The 27,552-nt window shown below is 39.0% G+C and overlaps 1 protein-coding gene across 1 annotated transcript in view; it reads left to right on the top strand.

Annotated features, from left to right (window-relative positions):
• The window catches only part of TTN (titin), a 271,544-nt gene that overhangs the window by 164,526 nt on the left and 79,466 nt on the right, over window positions 1–27,552 (top strand). Inside the window, 48 exon segments of the mRNA XM_034654809.1 lie at window positions 8–274; window positions 413–437; window positions 439–674; window positions 763–902; window positions 1,068–1,194; window positions 1,318–1,584; window positions 1,691–1,957; window positions 2,783–3,049; window positions 3,141–3,280; window positions 3,711–3,837; window positions 4,637–4,779; window positions 8,518–8,641; window positions 9,163–9,429; window positions 11,135–11,232; window positions 11,881–12,049; window positions 12,145–12,411; window positions 12,506–12,772; window positions 12,899–13,177; window positions 13,271–13,679; window positions 13,784–13,908; window positions 14,012–14,278; window positions 15,024–15,293; window positions 15,385–15,687; window positions 15,782–16,084; window positions 16,322–16,509; window positions 16,598–16,712; window positions 16,818–17,102; window positions 17,202–17,353; window positions 18,276–18,423; window positions 18,576–18,753; window positions 19,177–19,298; window positions 19,393–19,680; window positions 19,793–20,089; window positions 20,212–20,398; window positions 20,834–20,949; window positions 21,045–21,344; window positions 21,538–21,837; window positions 21,931–22,036; window positions 22,137–22,333; window positions 22,417–22,722; window positions 22,820–23,098; window positions 23,695–23,994; window positions 24,109–24,411; window positions 24,742–25,107; window positions 25,423–25,725; window positions 25,859–26,158; window positions 26,785–27,081; window positions 27,186–27,470. Coding sequence (XP_034510700.1) covers window positions 8–274; window positions 413–437; window positions 439–674; window positions 763–902; window positions 1,068–1,194; window positions 1,318–1,584; window positions 1,691–1,957; window positions 2,783–3,049; window positions 3,141–3,280; window positions 3,711–3,837; window positions 4,637–4,779; window positions 8,518–8,641; window positions 9,163–9,429; window positions 11,135–11,232; window positions 11,881–12,049; window positions 12,145–12,411; window positions 12,506–12,772; window positions 12,899–13,177; window positions 13,271–13,679; window positions 13,784–13,908; window positions 14,012–14,278; window positions 15,024–15,293; window positions 15,385–15,687; window positions 15,782–16,084; window positions 16,322–16,509; window positions 16,598–16,712; window positions 16,818–17,102; window positions 17,202–17,353; window positions 18,276–18,423; window positions 18,576–18,753; window positions 19,177–19,298; window positions 19,393–19,680; window positions 19,793–20,089; window positions 20,212–20,398; window positions 20,834–20,949; window positions 21,045–21,344; window positions 21,538–21,837; window positions 21,931–22,036; window positions 22,137–22,333; window positions 22,417–22,722; window positions 22,820–23,098; window positions 23,695–23,994; window positions 24,109–24,411; window positions 24,742–25,107; window positions 25,423–25,725; window positions 25,859–26,158; window positions 26,785–27,081; window positions 27,186–27,470 — 10,872 coding nt within the window.

Raw genomic sequence — 27,552 nt, 5'->3', positions numbered from 1 at the left:
ACTGCAGGTATAAGGTTGAAATTCATATCGCCTCTTGAAGACCAAACAGTGAAAGAGGGCGAAACAGCAACTTTCGTTTGTGAGCTTTCTCATGAAAAAATGCACGTAGTCTGGTTCAAAAATGATGCCAAACTCCACACGAGCAGAACCGTACTCATCTCATCTGAGGGCAAGACTCACAAACTGGAAATGAGAGAAGTGACACTGGATGATATATCCCAGATAAAAGCTCAAGTTAAGGACCTGAGCTCCACCGCAAACCTGAAGGTCTTAGGTAAACATGACCAATGATGACTAGATAGCCAGTCTGGGGATGGTGAGAGGGGGTGGTCTTTGCGTATTTTGCCACTTGTGATTCCAGTAAACTTTAATCTTCACATTCTCCTGATGATCTGCTGACTGGCTTTTCCAGAGGCCGATCCCTATTTCACTGTGAAATCACGACAAAACTGGAGTCGAGAAGGATGAGATTATTCTGAAGTGTGAAGTGAGCAAAGACGTGCCAGTGAAATGGTTCAAAGATGGTGAAGAGATTGTACCTTCAACAAAATACTCTATCAAGTCGGATGGCCTGCGCCGCGTCCTAAAAATCAAAAAGGCAGACCTTAAAGATAAAGGCGAATACATGTGTGACTGCGGCACCGACCAGACAAAAGCAAATCTTAACGTTGAGGGTGAGTTGCTCAGAATTTTTCAACTCCCCCTATGTGTACACAAAGTGTATTTGTTCAGTCATCCCAATGAAACTCTGTGTACTTTCAGCCCGACTGATAAAAGTGGAAAAACCTCTGTATGGAGTAGAATTGTTTGTCGGTGAAACAGCTCGCTTTGAAATTGAACTTTCTGAACCAGATGTTCACGGCCAGTGGAAGTTAAAAGGAGAGCCTTTAACTGCTTCTCCTGTAAGTCAAGATCATTCGATCACACAGGCAGGGGCTTGTTCGGTTGTTTGGGGTGAAAAAAGATAGACTTTGGGCCTAAAATGTCTGGATGATTGGTAGGAATCACCAGTTATGACAATGACATTCTTCTTGCTCTGTCCTTCTTCTCCCTCTCACTGCAAATAGGACTGTGAGATCATTGAAGATGGGAAGAAGCATATTCTGGTCCTTTACAACTGCCAGCTGGATATGACAGGGGAGGTCTCCTTCCAGGCTGCCAATGCCAAATCTGCAGCCAATCTGAAAGTGAAAGGTATGCTCCGCCTGTCAGCCACCCTTTTGTTATTTTCTTTGCAAGACTTCGAGACCCTGACCTGATTGGGGGTCATGAACGGAAGCATAATCTGGCTTCATCCACCCTGTTCTCTCTTTGCAGAACTGCCACTCATCTTCATCACGCCTCTCAGTGACGTTAAAGTCTTTGAGAAAGATGAGGCGAAGTTTGAGTGCGAAGTGTCAAGGGAGCCGAAAACATTCCGTTGGCTGAAAGGAACCCAGGAAATCACAGGTGATGACAAAGTTGAGCTGATAAAGGACGGCACTAAACATTCCTTGGTGATCAAGTCAGCTGCTTTTGAAGATGAAGGAAAATACATGTTTGAAGCTGAAGATAAACACACAAGTGCCAAACTGATCATTGAAGGTAAATATTCTTTATGAAATAGATCACATTTAATTTTTTTTTTCTTTTGCTTTTTTGTAGTTCCTCCTGAAGGGCAGGAATTAATGAGATTTTCTTTTCTGGATAGGAATCCGACTCAAATTCCTCACCCCACTCAAGGATGTAACAGCCAAAGAGAGGGAGAGTGCTGTATTCACTGTGCATCTGTCCCACGATAACATCCGGGTTAAGTGGTTCAAGAACGACCAGCGCCTACACACCAGCAGGTCGGTCTGGATGGACGATGAAGGGAAGACTCATTCCATCACATTCAGAGACCTCACTATCGATGATACCTCTCAAATTAAAGTGGAAGCTATGGGGCTAAGTTCAGAAGCTAAACTCACAGTGCTTGGTAGGTGCTTTTTTTTCTATTTATTACATTAAACTCAGCAGAAATTTGTGGAGTATCTATTATATAAAACAGTCTTCCAAGGGTTTATATTGCATGGAAGCAGCCCCTGTCCTTGAAAACTATCACATTGTCAGGCGTCTTTCTAAAATATTTTTACCTAAAAATATGGGGGACTTTCAAGTAATGAAGACTCGGGCTCACAAAATAGCCAGTTCAGATCAGAAATAAAACTCTTAACTATTGAGCCCTGTCATGTTTAAAATAGGGCTATAAATACTTCCCATCTCCTCACTTTATCAAAATGATTTCAGAAAAGTGTTTTCAAATTTCTAATAAGAGAGAAAACATGGAAATTATAGTCATAAAAGTCATTGTTTCTCTTGGCCCCTTATATCAAGTATGTAACATACGAAGTCTAACATATCTAGAAACTATAAATGGCAAACTATTGATAGAAGAAAAACTAACAATGTGAATCTGAAAGCTTAAAGATGGACATAATGGATTTGCTAAGGAATTAGAAATTTAGCTGAGTCATGAAGGAACACGTCATTATATTTGAAGCTAAATTTCATAGTGTCTTTCAAACTACTGTCAATAACATACTTCAAAATATAAGATATATGGATTAGTTCTTGATAAATCACATGCATTGGTTCCCTTGCTAACATATAGAGAACTTCTGAACATAAACATGTTAAATAAGTGAAAGCTTGGTACAGTTTTAAAGTATACCCAGAACTCTGTGAGCTGCCTCTTGAACATTCCCAGGGATTGCATTTCCTTGGTGGTTAATGAAATGTTTCCCTTATACTTCACTTGCAGAGGGAGATCCATACTTTACCGGAAAGCTTCAAGATTACACTGGCGTAGAGAAAGATGAAGTGGTTCTACAGTGTGAAATTAGCAAAGCAGACGCACCGGTGAAATGGTTTAAGGATGGGAAGGAAATAGAGCCATCTAAAAATGTAGTTATTAAGGCAGATGGCAAGAAGCGCATACTCATCCTAAAGAAAGCCTTGAAATCGGATATTGGACAGTATACCTGCGACTGTGGCACAGATAAGACCTCAGGAAAGCTTAACATCGAAGGTGAGGAGATTTCTGTGAGTTCCACTCTTGAAGCCGCCGGGGTTGTTTCTGCCAGAGGCCGATGACCCATGCCGCCCCTTCCCTTTTCTAGATCGGGAGATCAAGCTGGTGCGGCCTCTGCACAGTGTGGAGGTGATGGAGACTGAGACGGCCCGCTTTGAAACCGAAATCTCTGAGGAGGATATCCATGCCAACTGGAAACTCAAGGGAGAGGCACTACTCCAAACACCTGTGAGGCTATTTCTGAACTTGTCAACACCTAGCAGAGCTGTGTGAAATAAAAAGGACAGGCAAAAAGTCAGAGTGCGTGCAGGGCATTTAAAACATGATATTGGGTTCTCTATCAGGCCGTAAGCCAAAGAGAGACACTGGGATCTACAAATGCGCACAGACTACACATTTGCCTTCTTTTTGACGCAGCATAGTGGTATAAGGTCGTAGGTACCCCACGATGCTGCTAGTTGGTTCCGAATTGCACAGATAGAATGCATCTTGCTTTTTTGATAGTACCTGCAGACTTTATTTCATAAAAAAGAGCTTAAAATTATATCAAATCTCCCTGCTAATTATTTGTAATGTTCCTTTCATTAAGCGAGGATGGCCTCAGAAGAAAATACCAAAGATTGTTTCCTACGAAACCTTTTTTTCTCTCTTGGCACAGGATTGTGAGATCAAGGAAGAAGGCAAAATGCACTTCCTGATTTTGCACAACTGCCGCCTGGACCAGACTGGCGGGGTGGATTTCCAAGCTGCCAATGTGAAATCTAGTGCCCACCTCCGAGTGAAACGTAAGTCGGATGTGTTTCTGGTGAAAAGAAAGGATGTGCTTTTGCAGAAAATGAATGTAACATTAATTGGAATGATTTAATGAATTAGAAAACATTATTGAATCCAGAAACTGGCTTTCTTGCATTTACTTCTTTGACATCCTACCATACACAAGGTTCAAATTCCAAAGTTTTGGAAATTTCTCTGACCTTGCTTGCCCTTGGAACAAAAGAAAATCGAGCAAGTCATATTCTCCTGCTGTGTCCTCCTTCCATTCAGAGTAGTAATGCATGCCACGAGAGTCTAACTCAGCGCTCCGAAAGACCACATCCCTCGATGGCTGTTCAACTATAGCACTACAGAAAAACTCAGCTGTGTGGGCACCTCAGGCTCAAGAAGGGAGGTGGGGTGCATGAGCTAACATTTTTGGAAGGTGCAAAGTGTTTGATGGATATGGACAGGCTATGTGATCTCAGGGCCCCTGTCCTCTCCCAATCACAGTGTTAGTTATTTTGGAAGTCACATACCACATGTAGCAAGAGGAACTTGATGCCTGGCAGAGAGACAGATGCAGCACAGATTTCTTGCTGACCTCGTGTATCACCACGAAAGGGCCCCTACAAATCCCCACCCTCCGGCCATCAGCTCTCCCCCTCTCGGCACCAAGGGGCCACGTTCACATGAGAGTTAAACCAGTGGCCAGTCCTGCAGCTCTTTCCTTCCTGAAGAGAGCAACCGTGAAGATTAGTAATTAAGTGTATTTATTCTTTTGGAATTACAAAATGAGTGATCCTGAGCTATTTCCTTCTTCTCGCAAAGCACGAGTAATTGGTCTTCTGAGGCCTCTGAAGGATGTCACGGTGACCGCAGGGGAGACAGCCACCTTTGACTGCGAGCTCTCTTACGAGGATATCCCGGTGGAATGGTATCTCAAAGGGAAGAAACTCGAGCCCAGCGATAAGGTAAAAAGCAGGCGTGTGGTTGCCGTGACCTGCTCTTCCTTTTTCTCTCATGCTCTCTTCACCTGTATGTTCCTGGTCTTTGCTCTTTCTAGTGTCCCTTCTTCATCCTTTCCCTTCCCCATCCCTACTCTAGCCTGATTTCTGCCGAAATTGTAAAGCAGATGCATCACATCTTTGTTGGATTTAACCTGATGGTATTTTTATTGAAATGGAAATAAAAATGTTAAGTACTATAAGGTTTTTCGTTTTTTGAGGAAAAGGCAAACGCTGATTAGCTATCAGTGATAGTTTGTTTGATTAACCAGAAGACACGAGGGATCAAAAAGGCCTTCTGATCAGAGATGCCTTGTAACAACAGCCCACATTAAGTTTTGTGACTAATTCTCTCCCTGCTCTCTAGTGTTCTGCATATAAGGGGATTAAGAAGAGAAGATGGAAATTCCATTTCAGGCAGTTGATCGAGTAGTTGAGATAACTTCTGGGCAGATTTGCTCAGTTATTTTTCCAAAGCTATTTTTAACCCTCAAGTACTTTGAGCTGTGCAAATTCCAGAATGCCAAGTGGACTATTTACAGTGCAGCTGACAGTTGTGACAAGAAGGAGGGCTCTGAGGTTATCCACATGCGTGAGCAAATATACATTAAGTTTGAGGAAATAACCAGCTCTCAGTGTTAGCTCTTCTTTGCCCAAAATTTGGCCGTAAGTAAAAATTGAGATGACCATTCAGATAGACCCAAAATACAATTTCCCTAAATTGAGCTATCTCTTCTGTCTCCCATAACAGTCTGTATGTTTAAATTATCTTGATAATTCTCCATTTTTTTGAATTCTTGGAATAAAACCTACAGAGAATGTCCAGCATGGGTTGGAAATAAAGCATAGGGCAGTACATTATTCTAGGACATTTTTTTCCCCAATATTTAAAAAAATAATATTGAAGATGGCATCATGGCTTCAATACAAATCAAACTTTTAAGAGGTGAAGGGATATAATTTAAAAGGGATTCAGGTAACAAAGAGCCACAAAGTTGAGTAAAGTAATGAATAAGAAGGCAAATGCCTTTGGACAACTGTAGTAAAACAAACAAAAAAACAAGTGTTCTACCAGAGCAATTAAAGGGGAATTCAGTAACAAAGTCCGCCTGTTACACAGACAGTGCTGGCCAACCAGTCTCTTTTTTTTTACCAAGGACAGTAAAAGGCTCTGTGCATTCAAATGGCAGCATGAGAATTAAGTTACATGTGAGGACACTTCCCCTGCAGCGAGGTCTTCTAAATACTGAACTTGGTGATAAAGGCATCTCCACCTTCAAATTTGCTCTTCTTTTTTGAAATGTACATTTGTCCTATGAAGTGTGGTTTCATTGTTTTCATGTCCAAATGCAGAGAACTGATTGACTTTTCGAGATCCTTTGGACATTTGTAAACTCAAGATTTCAATAGAGGAACACGGCTTAAGGACAATATTTTTCTTTTGCTACTGAGTATCTTTTGGTCAAATTGAGAGCTTTTTAAATTAAAAGATCAGTCTCATTAGTTCTAATGTAAAAAAAACTCTACTATTTTATTTGAAATGTAGGTTCCTAAAAAATTTATCCACACTTCTTTTATTTTAAAAAAGACTATATATATATACATTATATACATATAATGTATATATATAAAATGTATGTATATATAATGCATATAATGTATATACACATTGTGTGTGTGTATATATATATTTATACACTAAACTTCTTTCTGGGAATAAAAAAGATCACCTTACTACAATTCTCTGGGGCCTCCTTGTGTCTCTTTTGGCATAAGAATTTTAATTCTTTACTTTAGCCATCCAAAACATTTCAGTTGTTTCTGAACTTGTTCTTGTATTACTTCTATGTCTCTCTTATAAAAGAACTTAAAGAGGGGTTCCTAGGTGGCTCCGTTGGTTAAGCATCTGCCTTTAGCTCAGGTTGTGATCTTAGGGTCCTGGGATCAAGTCCCTCATTGGGCTCCCTGCTAACTGGGGAATCTGCTTTTCTGTCTCCTACTGCCCCCACCAGCACTCATGTTGTCTCTCTCAAATAAATAAATAAAATCTAGAAAAAAAATTAAATATAACTGTGAAGTAATAAAGTCATTTATTACATTTTACAGGTTTTGTTTAAATCTCTCATAACAAATTTGCTAATGCCAATTTAATTCAGGCCTTTCAACTTCGGTTTGCAAAATGTTTAGCCTCCAAAACTACACTAAACAAATACAGGTGATTGGAACAGGAAATCAAAAAAGAAAATTTTAGAGAAAATGAGTCCCACTCCCACTTTGGCCATCAGTCTGAGAAAGCACTGCTAAGTCCTAATTGGCCTTTTAATAATTACGAATTTAAGCTTAAACAGCTTGGTCACAGTCATATGCCTTATTACAGCAATTTGCATCCATGATAGGTTAACAATATTTTAAAAGGATCATCTCTTAACATTATCCTTACAAACATAAGCCACCAGAAAATTCAGCTTAGTTTTTCCTTTTTTAACATAAACAGGGTTCATTGTATTTATTTATTTATTGAGCTATTTATTGAGAACCACTGTTCTGAGACAAATTCTTGGTAACAGAATATTCTAGAGCAGCCTCAGAGGAATTTAAATGATAAAACAATGTGTAAACCAATAAGTTATATCTGTGGATTGGTTGGAATCTGAAATACTTTAAAAGAATAGCCCTAATTCACAGTCCAAAATTTATTTTGAAATATCATGACAAAAACAATTTTTTCCCATTCAAGCACCATGTTGAATAAGTAGCTATGATGCTAGGACGTATCTTAATTACCTTCTCCTGTCTGTTTGTATTCCCTTATTATGTTTTCGACCTTTCTCAATTATTAAGGTCGTTGTATTAGCAGCCATGCCCTTCATTAAGGAAAATCTTCATATGAAACTTTATTCTTGACCTCTTCTTTCACACCAGAATAATAAATAGTTTCACTGGGAAAAAATTTTACATTACTCTTAACTCTAAATGAACTCTTAAGTAGTGCAAAATCGATCTCGGTGACAGGGCACAGGATCTTGCAGACTTTCCTCCTGCAGAACTAGAAAAAGCCCTGATCGTCTTAGCGTTATTACTGCGAAGATGGCCCTGTCTGCAGGCTGATTTTTAATTGTGCTAAGCCACAATTATGGGCCCTAATGACAGCACATATCAACGTGGTATACTGGTTTGGACAATTCATTTTCCTACAGACTCTCTCTTCAAACCACCTAAGGTTGCATTTACAACAAGAATTTCTCATCCAAATATTAACAGTGATGGCAGCATTTGTCTTGATATTCTAAGATCATGATTTGCCACTTACTATGTGCAGTAATTTTTTCCTTCCTTTCATGATTTAGCTTTTCTAAGTTCTATCATATATATAAACTCAGTAGCAGAAATGGAAGAAAATATTTACCTATCTATATAAATACATATACAGAAGTATAAACAGAAATTTGCCTAGGTATTTCAATATAAAAGGCCACCCAATAATTATGTAAAGGTACTTAGGAAAGCCTAAAACTTCCTTAAAAGATTCCAAACTACTGGTTAAAATCATTTTCAAAGGCATATTGCTCTATATATGATTATACAACTTGGAAAGCACTATTTCAAATTATTTACCTAAATGAGTTAATTGTACCTATGTATGTATTGAACTGCTGTTTCATATAGTCTTAAACTGTACTTTTTTTTTTTTAATAAAAACACTAGGTGGTCCCACGTTCAGAAGGAAAAGTTCATACACTTACTCTAAGGGATGTAAAGTTAGAAGATGCTGGAGAAGTCCAACTAAGAGCAAAAGATTTCAAAACTCATGCCAATCTCTTCGTGAAAGGTAATTACAAGGCTTATTTTTAAAAACATGCATACTGCAGAGGTTCATAAATGATGTCAACTCTCAATTATGATGAGTACCACAGATGATTAAAATCCATCAAATATCCAAATTTTACTTTTTGGCTTAACGAAATAGTTCACAGGCTATTTAAAAAACAAAGAGTCAAAATGGACTAGAATATGTTTTACTTCCTCTTTCTGTCCCCCCGTTTATGTTGCTTTCAATAAATGGCTTGAGGAAGAATTATTATCAAACAGGGTATCTATCACTTTATTAACCAAGGCTCGGCTACTACGTCCTTGATGTTTCATATTGTTTAAGACAACACCTTTCCTCTGTATGTACAAATAATGATGAAACATCATTATTAGAGGAAAGCATCCAAGTGGAATCAAAACGTACAATGAAATTTAAAAACAGAAAAAGCCCTGGCAATTTCAGAAGAAAGTTGAGGAGGTGCTCAAAGTCTTGGAGAAGGAAAGGAAAACTACCTTGGCTAATTAGTGTGATTCTTTCAGAACCCCCCGTTGAGTTCACTAAGCCTCTTGAGGACCAGACGGTCGAAGAAGAAGCCACCGCAGTTCTAGAGTGTGAAGTATCCAGAGAAAATGCTAAGGTGAAATGGTTCAAAAACGGGACAGAAATTCTCAAAAGCAAGAAGTATGAAATTGTGGCTGATGGCAGGGTCAGAAAACTTATTATACACGGCTGTACCCCAGAGGATATTAAAAAGTACACTTGTGATGCTAAGGATTTTAAGACTTCCTGTAACCTGAACGTCGTGCGTAAGTATTCTTCTTACACGGGACTTTTCATTTGCAACTCTTTGATAACAACAACAGCAACAACAAAAAAGCCCTGCCACCTTTTGCATGCCCTTCTTGGCCTAACTGCTTTCTTGGCAACTTATAGTATCAATAGTGACATAACCTGATCCTTTATGTGTTTAAAAAAAAAAAGGAAAGAAAAGAAAAAAGTCGTTCTACTACATCTGGTCTGATAAGGACATGTTGATCACTCTCACTATGCTTCTGACTAGTGAGTAGAGGTGCTCGTTGTCTACGGGGGTAAAGCTACTATAGGAATATCCTGAGACAGATAAGGACACATTGAATGGAAGAGACGAGAAAGGAGTCATGATTTTAAAAAAGAAAAAAAAAAAGGAGAGAAAGAAATGCAAGCAATTTCCACTTGGAAAGAAATGAATTCTCAGGTGTGAGGAACAACGAGAAAATGAGCATGAAATTTCAGTTTGAATAGGATTACGCTAAAGTCCGCTGTAATATAAGACCCACTCACATAATGCTATCTCTGAAAATAAAGGATAATAAGGTGGCGTGAAGCCTGGATTCTTGGAGTCCTGTGAATGAAGAGAACGCTAGTGGTTTTTAGCATTATTTCTTCCTTTGGTGAAAAATACATCTTGTTTCGAAATGTCACATGCTAGCTCCTTTCTTCCTTCATTCATTTGTCCAGTGATAACATTTTTCAGTGTGTATTTTTGTGCAGTAGCTGCTCTTTGGTTTAGTGGCTTCCCATCTGTCAACAGCTACAAAATAGTGGCTTTGATTGTGCTTCATGCATCTTGTACTGTTTTATTCTTTCGTCTTTGTGGTCGCTCTGCTTTTAGCTAATGAGGGAGTAGCTTCTTGGGTCTCCTTCATCCCCTTGTCATCTACTTTGTTGCCACGCCAAGAAGGCTCAGCCACCATGAGCATATCTTCAAGCCTACTGGCCAGCATTTGTGTCCCAGAATTTCACTGATCAACAGCGATCATCCTGGGAAGGACTCACAAGGAGCCCTAAAAGAAGGAAGGACAGGGGGGCAGGCAGCTCTCTGATCCTACGCGTCTGCTGACTTTATTCTGGGAATAAATGAAACAAAATATAAAAAAACAAATCAGCCACCCATACAAAACCCATTGCTTGTTGCACTAATAGATGCCTGACTTATGTGTGATATCTTTGAAGCTGATAAAAGAAAAAAAAACTAAGCATGTGTGATTTCAATTGCAGACTCCTTCCTCTTAGCCATAGGCAAGAATGGCTATAGCACTTCAAGCTGCATTATCACTGAATTCTGCTCATTTCTCAAAGATTATGGAGCCTGCCTTAAATAAAATAATGTTTCTTGGCTACTGGTGTTTCCTTTGACAATATCAGCTTTCAACTCTGGAGCAGTATCAAGGAGAATTTTTCTTTCAGCTGTCATTCAGGAGAACCTTGTTGGTGATCGATAGGTGATATAGACATATAATCAGCTGGACATATAGTATGCCACATAGTTTTATGAAAGCTACAGGGATATGTAAAATACAAAAGTAAAGTATCATGCATGAATGGCAGCTCCAAGTGCTTTCAAAGTGTGTTATAGCCTATTAAGATGGAAAGGCCCTGCAAAAGACTAACTTTTTTCTTAATATACACCGCAGTAATGTAGAGTAAATTGTTATAAACCTCATTTTGAATTCTGATGATCTTCTCTTACAGCTCCTCATGTGGAATTCTTAAGACCACTCACCGATCTTCAAGTTAAAGAAAAAGAAATGGCTCGGTTTGAGTGTGAACTTTCCAGAGAAAATGCTAAGGTCTGTGACTGTCTGACTTCTCTCTTGTCAGATACCTTTGTTTACTTTTGGCCTAGACAAAATGGAAAAAAAAGAAAGTGAATCAAACCTATCTCTGAGTATCACTTTGCCTTTAGATTAAATATTATTACTTTGGTGTGAAATACATACTTGATTTCATTGTTTTCTTTATAGTATTATTCATCAACTATAACTTGAAAAACAATGGACTCACAGTCAGGAGATTCAGATATTATTGCTATGGGCCATGTGAAATTGCTATGTTCTTAGACTATGAACAAATACCTGCAGTTTCATGTGTCTCATTAACAACCATTGGCAAGTCAACTTTGAGTCTCCTTTTACACATCCAGAAAACAAAGGACTTAATCTGCATGATATCTAAAGCCCTGAATGGCTCTAAACTTACAGGATCCCATTATCTTTAATAACTGATAGTAGCACCACAGCAGCTCACTTAATAACTGAAGAAGTTTGTTCCTGCCCTTTTGGCTTTAGGTTATTTGTATTTACCACTTTGGTTCTTCTTCACACCATAGTCCTGTTGGTGATTTTCAAAAAAACTCAAAAGCCTAATTCCTCTTAAGGACATTTATGTGAAGGAACAATAAGAAAATTGATAAAAGTATCTATGTATCTCAAATATAGGTTCAGTGGTTTAAAGATGGTGCTGAAATTAAAAAGGGCAAAAAATATGACATCATATCTAAGGGAGCAGTGCGCATTCTTGTCATCAACAAATGTCTCCTGGATGATGAAGCAGAATATTCCTGCGAAGTAAGGACAGCAAGAACTTCTGGCATGCTGACCGTACTGGGTAAGGCTGAAGTCTTTCTTTGCAGAAGCATATGTTTTGAAAAAAAAAATAATTTTCAGTTTAACTCAACGTTGTTCTTGTTGCTACTCTTGCAGAAGAAGAAGCTGTCTTTACAAAAAATCTTGGCAACGTTGAAGTTAGCGAAACAGACACTATAAAACTGGTTTGCGAAGTCTCCAAGCCCGGAGCAGAAGTGGTTTGGTACAAAGGGGATGAGGAGATCATTGAAACAGGAAGATATGAAATCCTTACCGAGGGACGAAAGAGAATCCTGACCATTCAGAACGCTCATCTTGAGGATGCTGGCAGCTACAACTGCCGACTCCCAAGTTCGCGAACTGATGGCAAAGTCAAAGTACATGGTATGAAAATTACATCATAGTTTAAGAACTCCTACTTGATGCATTTAAGGTACCAATGCTGAAGTTTTTAATACTCCCACCTGCTTCTTTCCAGAACTTGCTGCCGAATTTATCTCAAAGCCTCAAAACCTTGAAGTACTTGAAGGAGAAAAGGCTGAATTTGTCTGCTCTATATCAAAGGAAAGCTTTGAAGTCCAGTGGAAGAGGGATGATAAGACACTTGAATCTGGAGACAAATATGACATCATTGCTGATGGCAAAAAGAGGATCCTGGTTGTAAAAGATGCCACATTACAAGATATGGGGACTTACGTAGTCATGGTTGGAGCCGCCAGAGCAGCAGCTCACTTGACAGTAATTGGTAGGTCTGTTTTGGCTTCGTGGGTTCACTTACATGTGTCTCTACTTTGGTTCTCCTTCTCCTTCTTCTTCTTCTTCTTCTTTTTTTGTCCTTCTTCATACTATAAGAATTGTCTGTTGCTTTCAGAAAAACTCAGGATCATAGTTCCTCTTAAGGACACTCGTGTAAAGGAACAACAAGAAGTCGTCTTCAACTGTGAAGTCAATACGGAAGGTGCCAAGGCCAAATGGTTCAGAAATGAAGAGGCCATATTTGATAGTTCAAAGTACATTATTCTCCAAAAAGACCTGGTCTACACCCTCAGAATTCGAAATGCACGATTAGATGATCAAGCCAATTATAGTGTGTCTCTGACCAATCACAGAGGTGAAAATGTTAAGAGTGCTGCTAATCTAATAGTAGAAGGTAAGTCACTTAAACGGAATTAACAAGAGTTTTTAAGTCAACGTCTATTATGAACACAGTTCAAGTCAACATTATTCTTCTCCTTTACAACAGAGGAAGACCTTAGGATAATTGAGCCTCTTAAAGATATTGAAACAATGGAGAAGAAAACAGTCACATTCTGGTGCAAGGTGAATCGCCTCAATGTAACACTGAAGTGGACCAGAAATGGAGAAGAGGTGCCTTTGGACAACCGTGTTTTATACAGAATTGATAAATATAAGCACTCTCTAATCATTAAAGACTGTGGCTTCCCTGATGAGGGTGAATACATGGTCACCGCTGGACAAGATAAATCTGTTGCTGAGCTTCTGATCATAGAAGCCCCGACAGAATTTGTAGAGCACTTAGAAGACCAGACAGTCACTGAGTTTGATGATGCAGTCTTCTCTTGCCAGCTCTCCAGAGAGAAGGCAAATGTGAAATGGTACAGAAATGGAAGAGAAATCAAAGAAGGCGAAAAGTAAGTGAAAGCCTCTTAAGTTCTCTTTCTGTAACTACCTGTATATGTTTGACAATTTAGTGATCATTATGCAAGCTAACCAATAATTTGATCTCTTGTCTTAGATACAAATTTGAAAAAGATGGACGTACACATAGACTCATTATAAAAGACTGCAGGCTGGATGATGAATGTGAATATGCTTGTGGAGTAGAAGACAGAAAAACTCGGGCCAGACTTTTTGTGGAAGGTACATACTGAATGAAAGGACAATTTTAGTATTGGTACCAGTTTTTAAAGGTTATTAACCCAAATATGAACATCTTTGTATTCATTTTATATTTTCTTTTCAGAAATCCCTGTTGAGATCATCAGGCCTCCCCAAGATATTCTCGAAGCCCCTGGTACTGATGTTGTCTTTTGGGCTGAGCTCAACAAAGATAAGGTGGAAGTTCAGTGGCTAAGAAATAACATGGTTATTGTTCAGGGTGACAAACACCAGATGATGAGTGAAGGAAAGATACACAGGCTACAGATTTGTAATATTCAACCTCGTGACCAGGGTGAATACAGATTTATTGCCAAAGACAAAGAAGCCAGAGCTAAGCTTGAACTGGCAGGTAAATCCCTTTCTTTTATTTTCAGATATCCTCACAATATCACAGATACTCTGTTAAGTTTCAGATTTCACAATTAATGCGATAATGCTTGTGAAAGCCTTTTATTTCTGCTAGGCTCTATCCACATGTAACTATTCTAATGTCTCTTACCACAAAGTGTCCTGAGTTAGAGGTCATCGATAGCATTCTTCTTTACATGCTAGAACCTTGAACAGGTACTGGCTCATGGTTGCTGTTCATTAATTCCTAGAATTAACGTATTGCCCTCAAAGTCATCCCCAAAAACCCAGACCTAGAGAAAGCACTGGTCTCTTCTATTTTCCAAACCTCTCTGGAGCCTCTTAGGTCTGTTCTCATCCTGACTCAAACTTTCAAGACATCCTTACGGATTGTCATTCTAAAAAAGCCGTGACTGTTTCCCTTGCACATAAAAATTTTGTCTGGTTTATCTTGAACTAAGTATGACATGCCTACTTTATAAAAACAAACATGTTTCATACTATATTTAGTTCTCTGTTATTACTTTGGCAAAGAAAAGAGATTTTACAGTTTTATATCATTCTTCATCCTCTGATCTCAAGTCTGACAATTTGCAAAAGCAGCTCTCTCTGCTCTGAAGTTATTGTGCTGTGCTTCCAAGGTCATGTAACCAATATTTGCTAACAAATACATCGTAAAGAAGCTATGGTGTAGCTGGACTGTAATACATTACTCAAAAGCATTCACATGTTCTTTTTCTCACTAGCTGCACCTAAAATCAAGACAGATGATCAAGATCTTGTGGTTGATGTTGGCCAGCCTCTGACGATGGTGGTGCCCTATGATGCCTACCCTAAAGCAGAAGCTGAGTGGTTTAAAGAAAATGAACCTCTGTCTTCAAAAACTGTTGATACTACAGCTGAACAAACTTCTTTCAGGATTTTAGAAGCTAAGAAAGGAGACAAAGGAAGGTATAAAATTGTGCTTCAGAACAAACATGGAAAAGCAGAAGGATTCATCAATTTAAAAGTTATTGGTAAGCCCTTGCATCACTTGGACTTGATTGGCAAAGCACAATTAAAAGCATGGTAACACGCTAAAAGAAAAATTTTATACATGAATTTCAGATGTTCCAGGGCCAGTACGTAACTTAGAAGTGACAGAAACATTTGATGGTGAAGTAAGCCTCGGTTGGGAAGAGCCATTAACTGATGGTGGAAGCAAAATCATAGGTTATGTTGTTGAAAGACGTGACGTCAAAAGGAAGACGTGGGTTCTGGCGACTGATCGTGCAGACAGTTGTGAGTTTACTGTCACTGGACTACAAAAAGGTGGAGTTGAGTACCTATTCCGTGTCAGTGCAAGGAACAGAGTTGGCACTGGTGAACCAGTAGAAACGGATAATCCTGTAGAAGCAAGGAGTAAATATGGTAAGAAGTTTTTAAGTAAATTGCAAACGAGCTCATCTTTGCTTTTATCCCTGATTTAACCCAAAGCCGTGTTTTCTTCTGTGATGAAATCCAGATGTTCCAGGCCCTCCTTTGAACGTAGCCATCACTGATATAAATAGATTTGGGGTCTCACTGACATGGGAGCCACCAGAGTATGACGGAGGAGCTGTGATCACAAACTACGTTATTGAATTAAGAGATAAGACTTCTATCAGATGGGACACTGCCATGACAGTAAGAGCTGAAGACCTATCCGCAACTGTCACTGATGTGGTGGAAGGACAAGAGTACAGTTTCCGGGTCAGAGCCCAAAACCGAATTGGAGTGGGGAAACCAAGTGCGGCCACGCCCTTTGTCAAAGTTGCTGATCCAATTGGTAAGCCCATCAAAAAAAAGGAAATAAGTACTTTATGAAATCTAGAGATTAGGCCTATTAAAATAATCAAAAGGTAGAACATCAGAAAGATGTGCACAAAATCATAGAAATCCAGACCGTGCCTACTTAGTGAATTCAGCAAACCTGATTATTTTAACGGGGCTGATAGAAATGATTATACATTAATGAATTGGCACTGAATTAAATGGTGTGCTCCAACTCTTTCTTCCATTCCAGAGAGACCAAGTCCTCCTGTGAACCTAACTTCCTCAGATCAGACTCAGTCATCAGTTCAGCTCACATGGGAGCCTCCTCTGAAAGATGGAGGAAGCCCAATATTGGGTTATATAATTGAACGATGTGAAGAAGGAAAAGATAATTGGATTCGTTGCAATAAGAAACTTGTCCCTAAACTGACTTACCAGGTAGGGAATTTGCACCTATAAAAATACTCGGTGTATGATCATGGACTTAAATGTACATGTTTTTACAAATATTGATTTGTAACTTTAGGTTACTGGATTACAAAAAGGAAATAAATACTTATATCGAGTATCTGCAGAAAATGAAGCTGGTGTTTCAGATCCATCTGAAATTCTTGGTCCTCTAACTGCTGATGATGCATCTGGTAAGTGGATATTTTGTTTTTAGATTTGGGAATAGCGCATAGCTACTTCAGGGTATGAGGGCCTTAATACATTACTGGAAACTCATTAGTTTTTCTTCTTGGTAGTTGAACCAACAATGGATTTAAGTGCATTTAAAGATGGCCTGGAAGTTATTGTCCCGAATCCTATCACGATCCTGGTTCCAAGTACAGGCTATCCAAGGCCAAGTGCAACCTGGTCTTTTGGAGATAAAGTACTAGAAGCAGGGGACCGTGTGAAAATAAAAACCTTATCTGCCTATGCTGAACTTGTCATTTCTCCAAGTGAACGTCCGGACAAGGGCATTTATACACTGAAATTAGAAAATCGCGTGAAAGCAATTTCTGGAGAAATTGATGTCAATGTAATTGGTAAGGACCTAAACTTGTGTTATATAAGGTGATTTGACAGTATTAAGAAATACTGGTTCAAGCTGTTACCTATATTGATTTCTAACTGCATTTTCTCAGCTCGCCCAAGTGCACCCAAAGAACTGAAATTTGGTGACATAACCAGAGACTCAGTACATTTGACTTGGGAACCACCAGATGATGATGGAGGAAGTCCATTAACTGGATATGTTGTTGAAAAACGAGAAGTCAGCCGGAAAACATGGACTAAAGTGAGTTTTGAGCAGCAATGCACCAACACCGGAGAAAAGAGTGGGGGAAAGCCCAGCATGCTGGGATGCCATGCATAGTTTATATGGTTTCACTTTGCCTTGCTGAAAAAGAACCAAAAACTTTTTAAAAATGCCTTGATGCTAATGCTTTCTGAGGTAGCTCAACCAAAATGTGGTATAATTGCCTTATTTTGTGCCTTACCAAATTTTCTCCTGTTTTTACGAAAAAATAAAAACCTATTCATTTGATACCTGATGAGTACCCAATATGTCCTATTAAGCTATAAGCCATTCTAAGGACACTAAGTACTTGATTCCCTGGTGGTCAGACTTCTCACTCCACTAGATTATCTTAGTTGGCCCAATCTACCATTTTTTTTTCTTCTCAGTTTATTACTGTTATTTACTAATTACTGTTTTTTACCTTGATTTAAAACCATATTTCTGGGGGCACCTAAGTGGCTCAGTCAGTTAGGCATCTGTGTTTGGCACCTGAGCCAAAGACAAATGATCCCAGGGTACTGGGATGGAGCCCAGCATTGGGCTGCCTGCTCAGCGGGGAGCCTGCTTTTCCCTTTCCTTCTGCCCTTCCCCCTCCTCACTCTCAGGAGCGCTCTCTAATAAGTAAAAAAAAAAAAAAAAAAAAAAAAAAAAAAAACTTTGAAATCGTGTTTCTAATGTCCAAGCTAGAGGAAAGACTCAATACCTTATTTGCTACCTTTTTAATGTGTATAGACTATGAAAGTTTCACCTTAATATATTAAGGTCCAAATATTATGTCTTCTCTGCAACTTTTTTCCTAATATGAAATAATCCTTATCATTCAAAAACAATTTCTATTTGTATCCCTACTCATGATAAAAATCTTTTGACTCAGGGAAAGGGTTTTTGGGCAACAAGTAATTGTATTTCTTTGTCCCAGGTTATAGACTCTGTGACTGACCTAGAATTCACAGTTCCTGATCTTGTTCAAGGAAAAGAGTATTTATTTAAAGTCTGTGCTCGTAACAAATGTGGCCCTGGAGAACCCGCATATGTTGATGAACCTGTAAATATGTCAGTTCCTGCAAGTGAGTACATCCTTGATGATTTCTTATCTAGCCTCTGATGCCATTTTCACTTTTAGACCTGGAATTGAAGTTATGGGGGAAAGGCACGGTTGGCAATATGGAGATTTCATAGATGACCTATCTAAGACTGACTCTCTTTAAAATGTTTATAGCGGTACCTGACCCACCAGAGAATGTTAAATGGAGAGATCGAACAGCCAACAGCATCTTTCTAACATGGGATCCACCTAAACATGATGGTGGTTCACGCATCACAGGCTATATAGTTGAAAAATGTCCACGTGGCTCTGATCGATGGGTTGCCTGTGGAGAACCAGTTGCAGAAACAAAGTATGTTTTTATAATTATTTTTATATTTATTTTTATATTTATAATTATCTTATATAAATAAAATATAACATATTTTTATTTTATATTTATATTTAATATCTATATTTTATATATTTTTTAATTATTTTAGAATTATGGCACACAAGTAAATGTTTCATCTTCCTCACTAAAATGAGTGTTTTTCTTTTAGAAAACCTGTTACTTTTTTTTCACTGAGAATTCCCCTGGTGTGCCTGTCCAATTTTAAAAAGTGCTGCTGAATTTATCCCCCCTCCAAGGTTTTCATTAGTTACAATACTGAAGGAATCCAGAATTAATTTAAGGAGTAGTATTATATTAAGATTAGGTATGAATTTTAGAAAGATTATGAACACTACAGGTTATGCGCATTATAATAAAATATCCTATTTTGTTTTCCAATAGAATGGAAGTGACAGGTCTTGAAGAAGGTAAATGGTATGCCTACCGCGTGAAGGCCTTGAACAGGCAAGGTCCTAGCAAACCAAGCAAACCCACAGATGAAATCCAGGCTGTGGATACACAGGGTACGTATGTTGGGGTTTTGTGTTATTAACCAGGCCTCTGCCTTTAATTCTGTTTGAACTTGCTAACATCATAAATAATCTTTTCCAATTTTAGAGGCCCCAGAAATCTTCCTTGACGTGAAGCTCCTCGCTGGTCTCACCGTAAAAGCAGGAACTAAAATTGAACTTCCTGCCACTGTAACTGGAAAACCTGAACCTAAAATAACTTGGACAAAGGCCGATATGCTTTTGAAGCAGGACAAAAGAATCACCATTGAAAATGTTCCTAAGAAATCCACAGTGACCATCATGGATAGTAAGAGGAGTGACACCGGCACATACATCATCGAGGCCGTGAACGTCTGTGGTCGGGCCACTGCAGTGGTGGAAGTGAACGTCTTAGGTGAGCGAGGCTGTCATTTCAAAAATGGGCAAACTCATCGCAGCTCCTTTTTAAAATCAAACAGGATTTTTTAAAATGCTTTTTTTTCCTGAATGTGTAATGTCATCCATAGACAAACCTGGACCACCAGCTGCTTTTGACGTCACAGAAGTGACCAATGAATCATGCCTTCTAACATGGAACCCACCACGCGATGATGGTGGATCTAAAATCACAAACTATGTTGTGGAGAGAAGAGCGACTGACAGTGAAGTATGGCACAAGCTCTCATCAACTGTCAAGGATACAAACTACAAGGCAACCAAATTAACACCCAACAAAGAATACATCTTCAGAGTGGCTGCAGAAAACATGTATGGTGTTGGTGAACCAGTTCAAGCCTCTCCAATAACAGCTAAATTTCAGTTTGGTAAGTTTCTCATTAATCCATTGGCCAAAATTATTTTAAAAAGATTCTTGTGCCAAACTTGGATTTGAATGTCAAATTTATATACAGGACATGTAACACTTATATCCTTATTCTGCCTGTAGATCCACCTGGACCTCCAACTCGCCTTGAACCTTCTGATATCACTAAAGATGCAGTTACTCTCACATGGTGTGAGCCTGACGATGATGGTGGCAGCCCAATCACTGGATACTGGGTTGAAAGATTAGATCCTGATACTGATAAATGGGTCAGATGCAATAAGATGCCAGTAAAGGACACAACATATAGGTATGTCCAATTATCTCCAGCAGGATGTTAAGATAGCAGTATATATGATTTTTCATTCTTTAGCATTCCTTTTGATTATGCATTCTTATATATTACCATAAAATTTTAAATTATTTTTATATTTTGTATTACTACATAATTTCAAAAATGATATAAATTCCATTCAAGGACACATTTCTTAATTTCTTTACTATAAAATATTGACTTTCTGTAAGTTGCAAAGTGGTCTTCCAGTATATTATGAGAATGACCACTGTTATAGATACTATAATTACAGTGGTGCATTTGACCAAATCTAAATTTATAATGAAATCTTTTCAGTTAAATTTCAATATCAGTTTTTTTACAATTTAAACAAATTAGCCCCTTCTGTGTAAAATACACATAGGTTTCTGCTGATCATGGTATCCAATTCACACTTTGTCCCTAATTCAGAGTGAAAGGTCTCACCAATAAGAAAAAGTACAGATTCCGTGTGTTGGCTGAAAATCTTGCTGGACCTGGAAAACCAAGTAAAACAACTGAACCAATCTTAATAAAGGATCCCATAGGTATTATTTATATATCTTTCTGTGGCTATTTTGAAGCTTCTATTAATTCTTTTTTTGACAAACCTAAATAATGGTTTTATTTCATTGGTTTGCAGATCCTCCATGGCCTCCTGGAAAACCAACTGTGAAAGATGTAGGCAAAACATCATTGATGTTGAATTGGACAAAGCCAGAACATGATGGAGGGGCAAAGATTGAGTCTTATGTCATTGAAATGCTAAAGACCGGAACAGATGACTGGGTCCGAGTGGCTGAAGGTGTTCCCACCACTCAGCATTTGCTCACCGGTCTCATGGAAGGGCAGGAATACTCATTCCGAGTCAGAGCTGTAAACAAGGCTGGAGAAAGTGAGCCCAGCGAACCCAGTGACCCTGTGCTTTGCAGGGAAAAACTATGTAAGTCACTCTTGATGCTTAAAGTATGTAAGTTCTTCTAAAGTATATCTGAGAAATACAATATGAGAAAAATGAAAAACTCATTACTAGATTATTTCATCCTTGCTATGTGATTTCCTAGTTACTATGAGAGAATTCAGTGAAGACTAAATATTGGACAATAAAAAAATCTAATTCTCTTTTTCTTCTTCAGATCCTCCATCACCACCTCGCTGGCTTGAAGTTATTAATATCACAAAAAATACAGCAGACCTCAAGTGGACAGTTCCTGAGAAAGATGGAGGGTCCCCCATCACCAACTACATTGTGGAAAAGAGAGATGTGAGGCGAAAAGGCTGGCAAACAGTGGACACAACTGTCAAGGACACCAAGTGCACCGTAACCCCACTGACAGAGGGCTCTTTATACGTATTCCGAGTTGCTGCAGAAAATGCCATAGGACAAAGTGACTACTGTGAAATTGAAGACTCTGTCCTGGCCAAAGATACCTTTAGTATGTTCTCTGACTTCATCTTTGTGACGCCATTTGTCGTAGATTATTACCTTTCTCTCTGCTTTTTCTAACCATTGAATATTTTGCTTCTAGCCACCCCTGGGCCACCCTACGCTCTTGCAGTGGTTGATGTAACCAAGCGACATGTTGACCTGAAGTGGGAACCACCGAAAAATGATGGTGGACGACCAATACAGAGGTAAAATTTTAATTAATTCATAAAGAATAATTTACACTCAGCTGAAAATTCATAACTTTGTTTTCCCTATTAATGCTAATGAAATGTTTTATTTTAATAGATATATCATTGAGAAGAAAGAAAAGTTAGGTACCCGTTGGGTGAAAGCTGGAAAGACCTCAGGACCTGACTGTAACTTCAGAGTAACTGATGTCATTGAAGGAACAGAGGTCCAGTTTCAGGTTCGGGCAGAAAATGAAGCAGGCGTTGGTCACCCAAGTGAACCCACAGAAATCCTGGCAATTGAAGATCCAACAAGTAAGTTGCATCAATTATGCAAAGGATATTGTCTAGAGCTTGATGATGAGATCACGGATGTGAATGTTTCACTCTTTTTTCAGGTCCTCCTTCACCTCCCCTTGACTTGCATGTGACTGATGCTGGGCGAAAGCACATTGCCATTGCCTGGAAGCCTCCAGAGAAAAATGGTGGAAGTCCTATTATAGGATACCATGTTGAAATGTGTCCAGTAGGCACTGAGAAATGGATGCGAGTTAATTCTCGCCCCATAAAAGACTTGAAATTCAAAGTTGAAGAAGGTGTTGTTCCTGACAAGGAGTACGTTCTGAGAGTGAGAGCTGTCAATGCTGTTGGTGTCAGTGAGCCATCTGAAATCTCCGAAAATGTGGTTGCCAAAGACCCAGACTGTAAGAACACCATTTCTTTTATAATTAATAAAACAGGCTTTGCTTATACATTGCCCTTTGACATATCTTTTTTTCCCCTCTTTTGGATATCTTACAGGCAAGCCAACAATTGACATGGAGACACATGACATTGTTGTTATTGAAGGTGAAAAGTTAAGCATTCCTGTTCCCTTCCGAGCTGTCCCAGTTCCAACCGTTAGTTGGCATAAAGATGGCAAAGAAGTCAAAGCAAGTGATAGATTAACAATGAAGAATGATCACATCTCTGCACACCTTGAAGTTCCCAAGTGTGTCCATGCGGATGCTGGAGTTTATACCATTACGCTGGAGAACAAGCTCGGCTCAGCAACTGGAAAAATCAATGTCAAAGTCATAGGTAATCATTCTTTGATGAAATACCAGATATTCTTCTTCACATGTTAGGAAAATTAGTTAACTTTGCAGGGTTAGTATAAAGAGTTTCATGAGTTGGCCATTTGTAAGCTAAATGTCCTTCTAGGTGATTGATTTCTTCCCATATGAGAAGCAAAACAATTATAGAGGTGAAATTGCTAGTTAAATTCTGATTAAACTAATTTACTTTTGTTGTGATTACTAGCATGTGAAGTACTAAATAAAAGAGTATATCCAAAGAATGTTTAAATTGCCAATATTCATTTATTAATTGTATTTGCATTTTTCTATAGTGTTTTCACCAGGATCAGTAATATTTTCTACCCCATCCCGTGCGGATGGTGTTTAAAAATTTGTGAGGGGGAGGGGCACCTTTGCTTGGAACAAAGACTCAGGGGGGCTACTGACATTTAGTAATTGGGGGCCAAGGATGCTAAATGGCCTGCAGTGTAAGGAGGGGATACTCCAACACATCAAATATTATCCCACCCAAAATGTGGATAGTCCCACTTAGAAAAAGAGTGTACTATAACATGCTGACTTTTCATCTTACAATAATTATCATTTCATTTCTGATAGGCCTACCTGGACCATGCAAAGATATTAAAGCAAGTGACGTGACCAAGAGTTCTTGTAAATTAACCTGGGAACCTCCAGAATACGATGGTGGAAGCCCAATCCTTCATTACGTCCTGGAACGCAGAGAGGCTGGGAGGAGGACATATATACCAGTCATGTCTGGTGAGAACAAACTGGCTTGGACCGTAAAAGATCTCATACCGAACGGTGAATACTTCTTCCGTGTTAAAGCTGTCAACAAGATTGGTGGAGGCGAATATATTGAACTGAAAAATCCAGTCATTGCTCAAGATCCAAAGCGTAAGTTTGGGCACGGATATAATACAGCTAGGAATTAATATGCAAATTTTTATTTAAAAAAGTTGGGTTTATATTAAAAACGTACATAGTAACAGGTTTTTCCTTATTCTTCAGAGCCCCCTGATCCACCTATAGATGTTGAGGTTCATAATCCTACAGCTAAGGCAATGACTATTACGTGGAAGCCGCCTTTGTACGATGGAGGGAGCAAAATAATGGGTTACATCATAGAAAAGATTGCTAAGGGTGAAGACAAATGGAAGAGATGCAATGAACACCTAGTACCTGTCCTGACCTATACAGCAAAAGGACTTGAAGAGGGAAAGGAATACCAATTCCGAGTGCGAGCAGAAAATGCTGCTGGCATTAGTGAACCTTCTCGGGCCACTCCTCCAACCAAAGCTGTAGATCCTATTGGTAAGTTTTGTTTAATGGGGTTGCCATTTTCCCATTGTACCATAAAAGAGATAATGTTTCATTGGATGTTTTGATCAGAATCGAAAGCAGGGGCGCCTGGGTGGCGCGGCGGTTGGGCGTCTGCCTTCGGCTCAGGGCGTGATCCTGGCGTTGTGGGATCGAGCCCCACGTCGGGCTCCTCCGCTGTGAGCCTGCTTCTTCCTCTCCCACTCCCCCTGCTTGTGTTCCCTCTCTCGCTGGCTGTCTCTATCTCTGTCGAATAGATAAATGAAATCTTTAAAAAAAAAAAAAAAAGAATCGAAAGCAATTACTGTCTTTAAATCATTACAGATGCCCCGAAGGTCATTATGAGAACAAGCCTCGAAGTGAAACGGGGTGATGAAATCGCACTTGACGCAACCATCTCTGGGTCACCTTACCCAACTATTACGTGGCTAAAGGATGAAAAAGTCATTACACCGGAAGAAATTAAGAAGCGAGTAGCACCCACAATTAGGAGGAAGAGGGGTGAAGTTCAAGAAGAGGAGGAACCATTTGTCCTGCAGCTGACAGAACGTTTGAGTATCGACAACAGTAAAAAGGGAGAATCTCAGCTACGGGTCCGAGATTCTCTCCGACCTGACCATGGCCTGTATATGATCAAAGCTGAAAATGACCATGGTATTGCCAAAGCTCCTTGTACTGTCTGTGTGCTGGGTAAGTAGGTACAGCTACACTTCTCAATGGAAGAAAGTCTATATAAGAGTTTTAGTAAAGCATAAAAAAGGGGTTTGGGCCAGGGGGAGGGGGAAAAAAGAAGTAGGAAATAGCCTCAGCAAGGTATCCTCAGTCCCATTTTTTCCTCCCAGCTACGTAAACGAAATCAACCAAACTTGTTGTTAGCTAATGTGATACAAAGACAGATGTAGGAAAAACAGAAGTTTATGTTAAAGGGGCATGCTGACATCGATATTTTCCACTGCAACCACTTCTACTCAAATTTTTAATCACTAATGTTTTTTGAAATATTAGATACACCGGGACCACCAATCAACTTTGTATTTGAAGATATTAGAAAGAACTCCGTCCTCTGTAAATGGGAACCACCCCTTGATGATGGTGGCAGTGAAATTATAAACTACACTTTGGAAAAGAAAGACAAGACAAAACCTGACTCAGAGTGGATTACTGTCACTTCAACACTTAGACACTGCAAATACTCAGTGACAAAACTGATTGAAGGAAAAGAGTACCTCTTTCGTGTAAGAGCTGAAAATAGGTTTGGGCCTGGACCACCATGTGTTTCAAAGCCACTTATAGCTAAAGATCCATTTGGTAAGGTTCTTTTAGCATCTACACTTTGCTTTTTTATCATATGCATGGGTATATACATTATCATAGCTTATAAACTTGAGTTTTTATATCATCCTAGGGAATTAATTCAAACATGCTATTTTTCTTTTATCAGAACCACCTGATGCACCCGATAAGCCCATTGTAGAAGATGTAACCAGCAACAGTATGCTAGTGAAATGGAATGAACCGAAAGATAATGGAAGTCCCATCTTGGGTTATTGGCTTGAAAAACGTGAGGTTAATAGTACACATTGGACTCGTGTCAACAGAAGCCTTCTGAATTCTTTGAAGACCAACGTAGAAGGCCTATTAGAAGGACTCACCTATGTCTTCAGAGTATGTGCCGAAAATGCAGCTGGACCTGGAAAGTTCAGTCCCCCTTCAGATCCCAAAACAGCACGTGATCCAATCTGTAAGTAATTTCTTACAAAGTGAGTGGGGTACAGCATGGTGACTATAATTAAGTCACTTAAGTACTATATTATATGCTTGAAAGCTGTTAAGAGAGTAGATCTTGAATGTTATCACTACCAAAAGAATGATAAATGTGTAAGGAGATGGAGGTAAAAACTAACATTGTGGTGATCATTTTGCAATATATGTATCAAATCATCATGTTGTATACCTTAAATTTACCAAAAAAAAAATTAGAATTCTAACAATGACTACAGACACATATTAAGGTTACAATTGTAAAATTTTAAACATCTGTATATTTTTTTTATTTTAATGTTTTTTTATTATATTATGTTAGTCACCATACAGTACATCCCTGGTTTCTGATGTAAAGTTCGATGATTCATTAGTTGCATATAACACCCAGTGCACCATGCAACACGTCCCCTCCTTACTACCCATCACCAGTCTATCCCATTCCCCCACCCCCTAAACATCTGTATATATAACTTAAAAGTTTCACAAGACAGTACTTACCCATATTACATGCAATGCATTCTGGGGAAAAGTGGATAGAGCAAGTTGTCCATTTGAAAAGCTTCAGTGAGTTCTGATTTGTGTATCTATCTGCATTCATTCTAGCTCCACCGGGGCCACCTGTCCCAAGAGTCACGGACACAAGCTCTACAACTATTGATCTAGAATGGGAACCCCCAGCTTTCAATGGTGGTGGGGAAATTGTTGGCTACTTTGTTGATAAGCAGCTGGTTGGCACAAATGAATGGTCACGCTGCACGGAGAAGATGATCAAGCCCCGTCAGTACACTGTCAGAGAAATCCGAGAGGGTGCTGATTATAAACTTCGAGTGAGTGCTGTCAACGCTGCAGGTGAAGGACCACCGGGAGAGACAGGACCTGTTACTGTGGCTGAACCACAAGGTAATTTAACAGTTACATGAGTAATATTATGGATATTTTCCTAATATGGGATTTTTTTTTCCCATCTTTCTTGGGCTAACGTATTACTGTTCTCTTTAAAACAGAGCCTCCGAGCGTGGAACTAGATGTTTCTGTCAAAGCTGGAATACAAATAATGGCTGGAAAGACTCTGAGAATTCCAGCTGTGGTAACTGGTCGTCCGGTGCCTACCAGAGTATGGACCATAGAAGAAGGGGAGCTGGATAAAGACCGTGTTGTAATAGAGAACGTTGGAAACAAATCTGATCTAATTATCAAGAATGCATTGAGAAAAGATCATGGCAGATACGTGATCACAGCTACCAATAGCTGTGGTTCCAAATCTGCGGCAGCCAGAGTAGAAATTTTTGGTAAGGAATGTTACATGGATTCTCATAGGGTTCTCCTAAGTGATACTATTGATCGCATTGATTTTTATGGTTTTTTTAATTT

The sequence above is a fragment of the Ailuropoda melanoleuca genome, chromosome 2, assembly GCF_002007445.2.
Source record: "Ailuropoda melanoleuca isolate Jingjing chromosome 2, ASM200744v2, whole genome shotgun sequence".
NCBI classification, from domain to species: Eukaryota; Metazoa; Chordata; class Mammalia; order Carnivora; family Ursidae; genus Ailuropoda; species Ailuropoda melanoleuca.
This window is presented reverse-complemented; position numbering and strand designations above follow the sequence as displayed.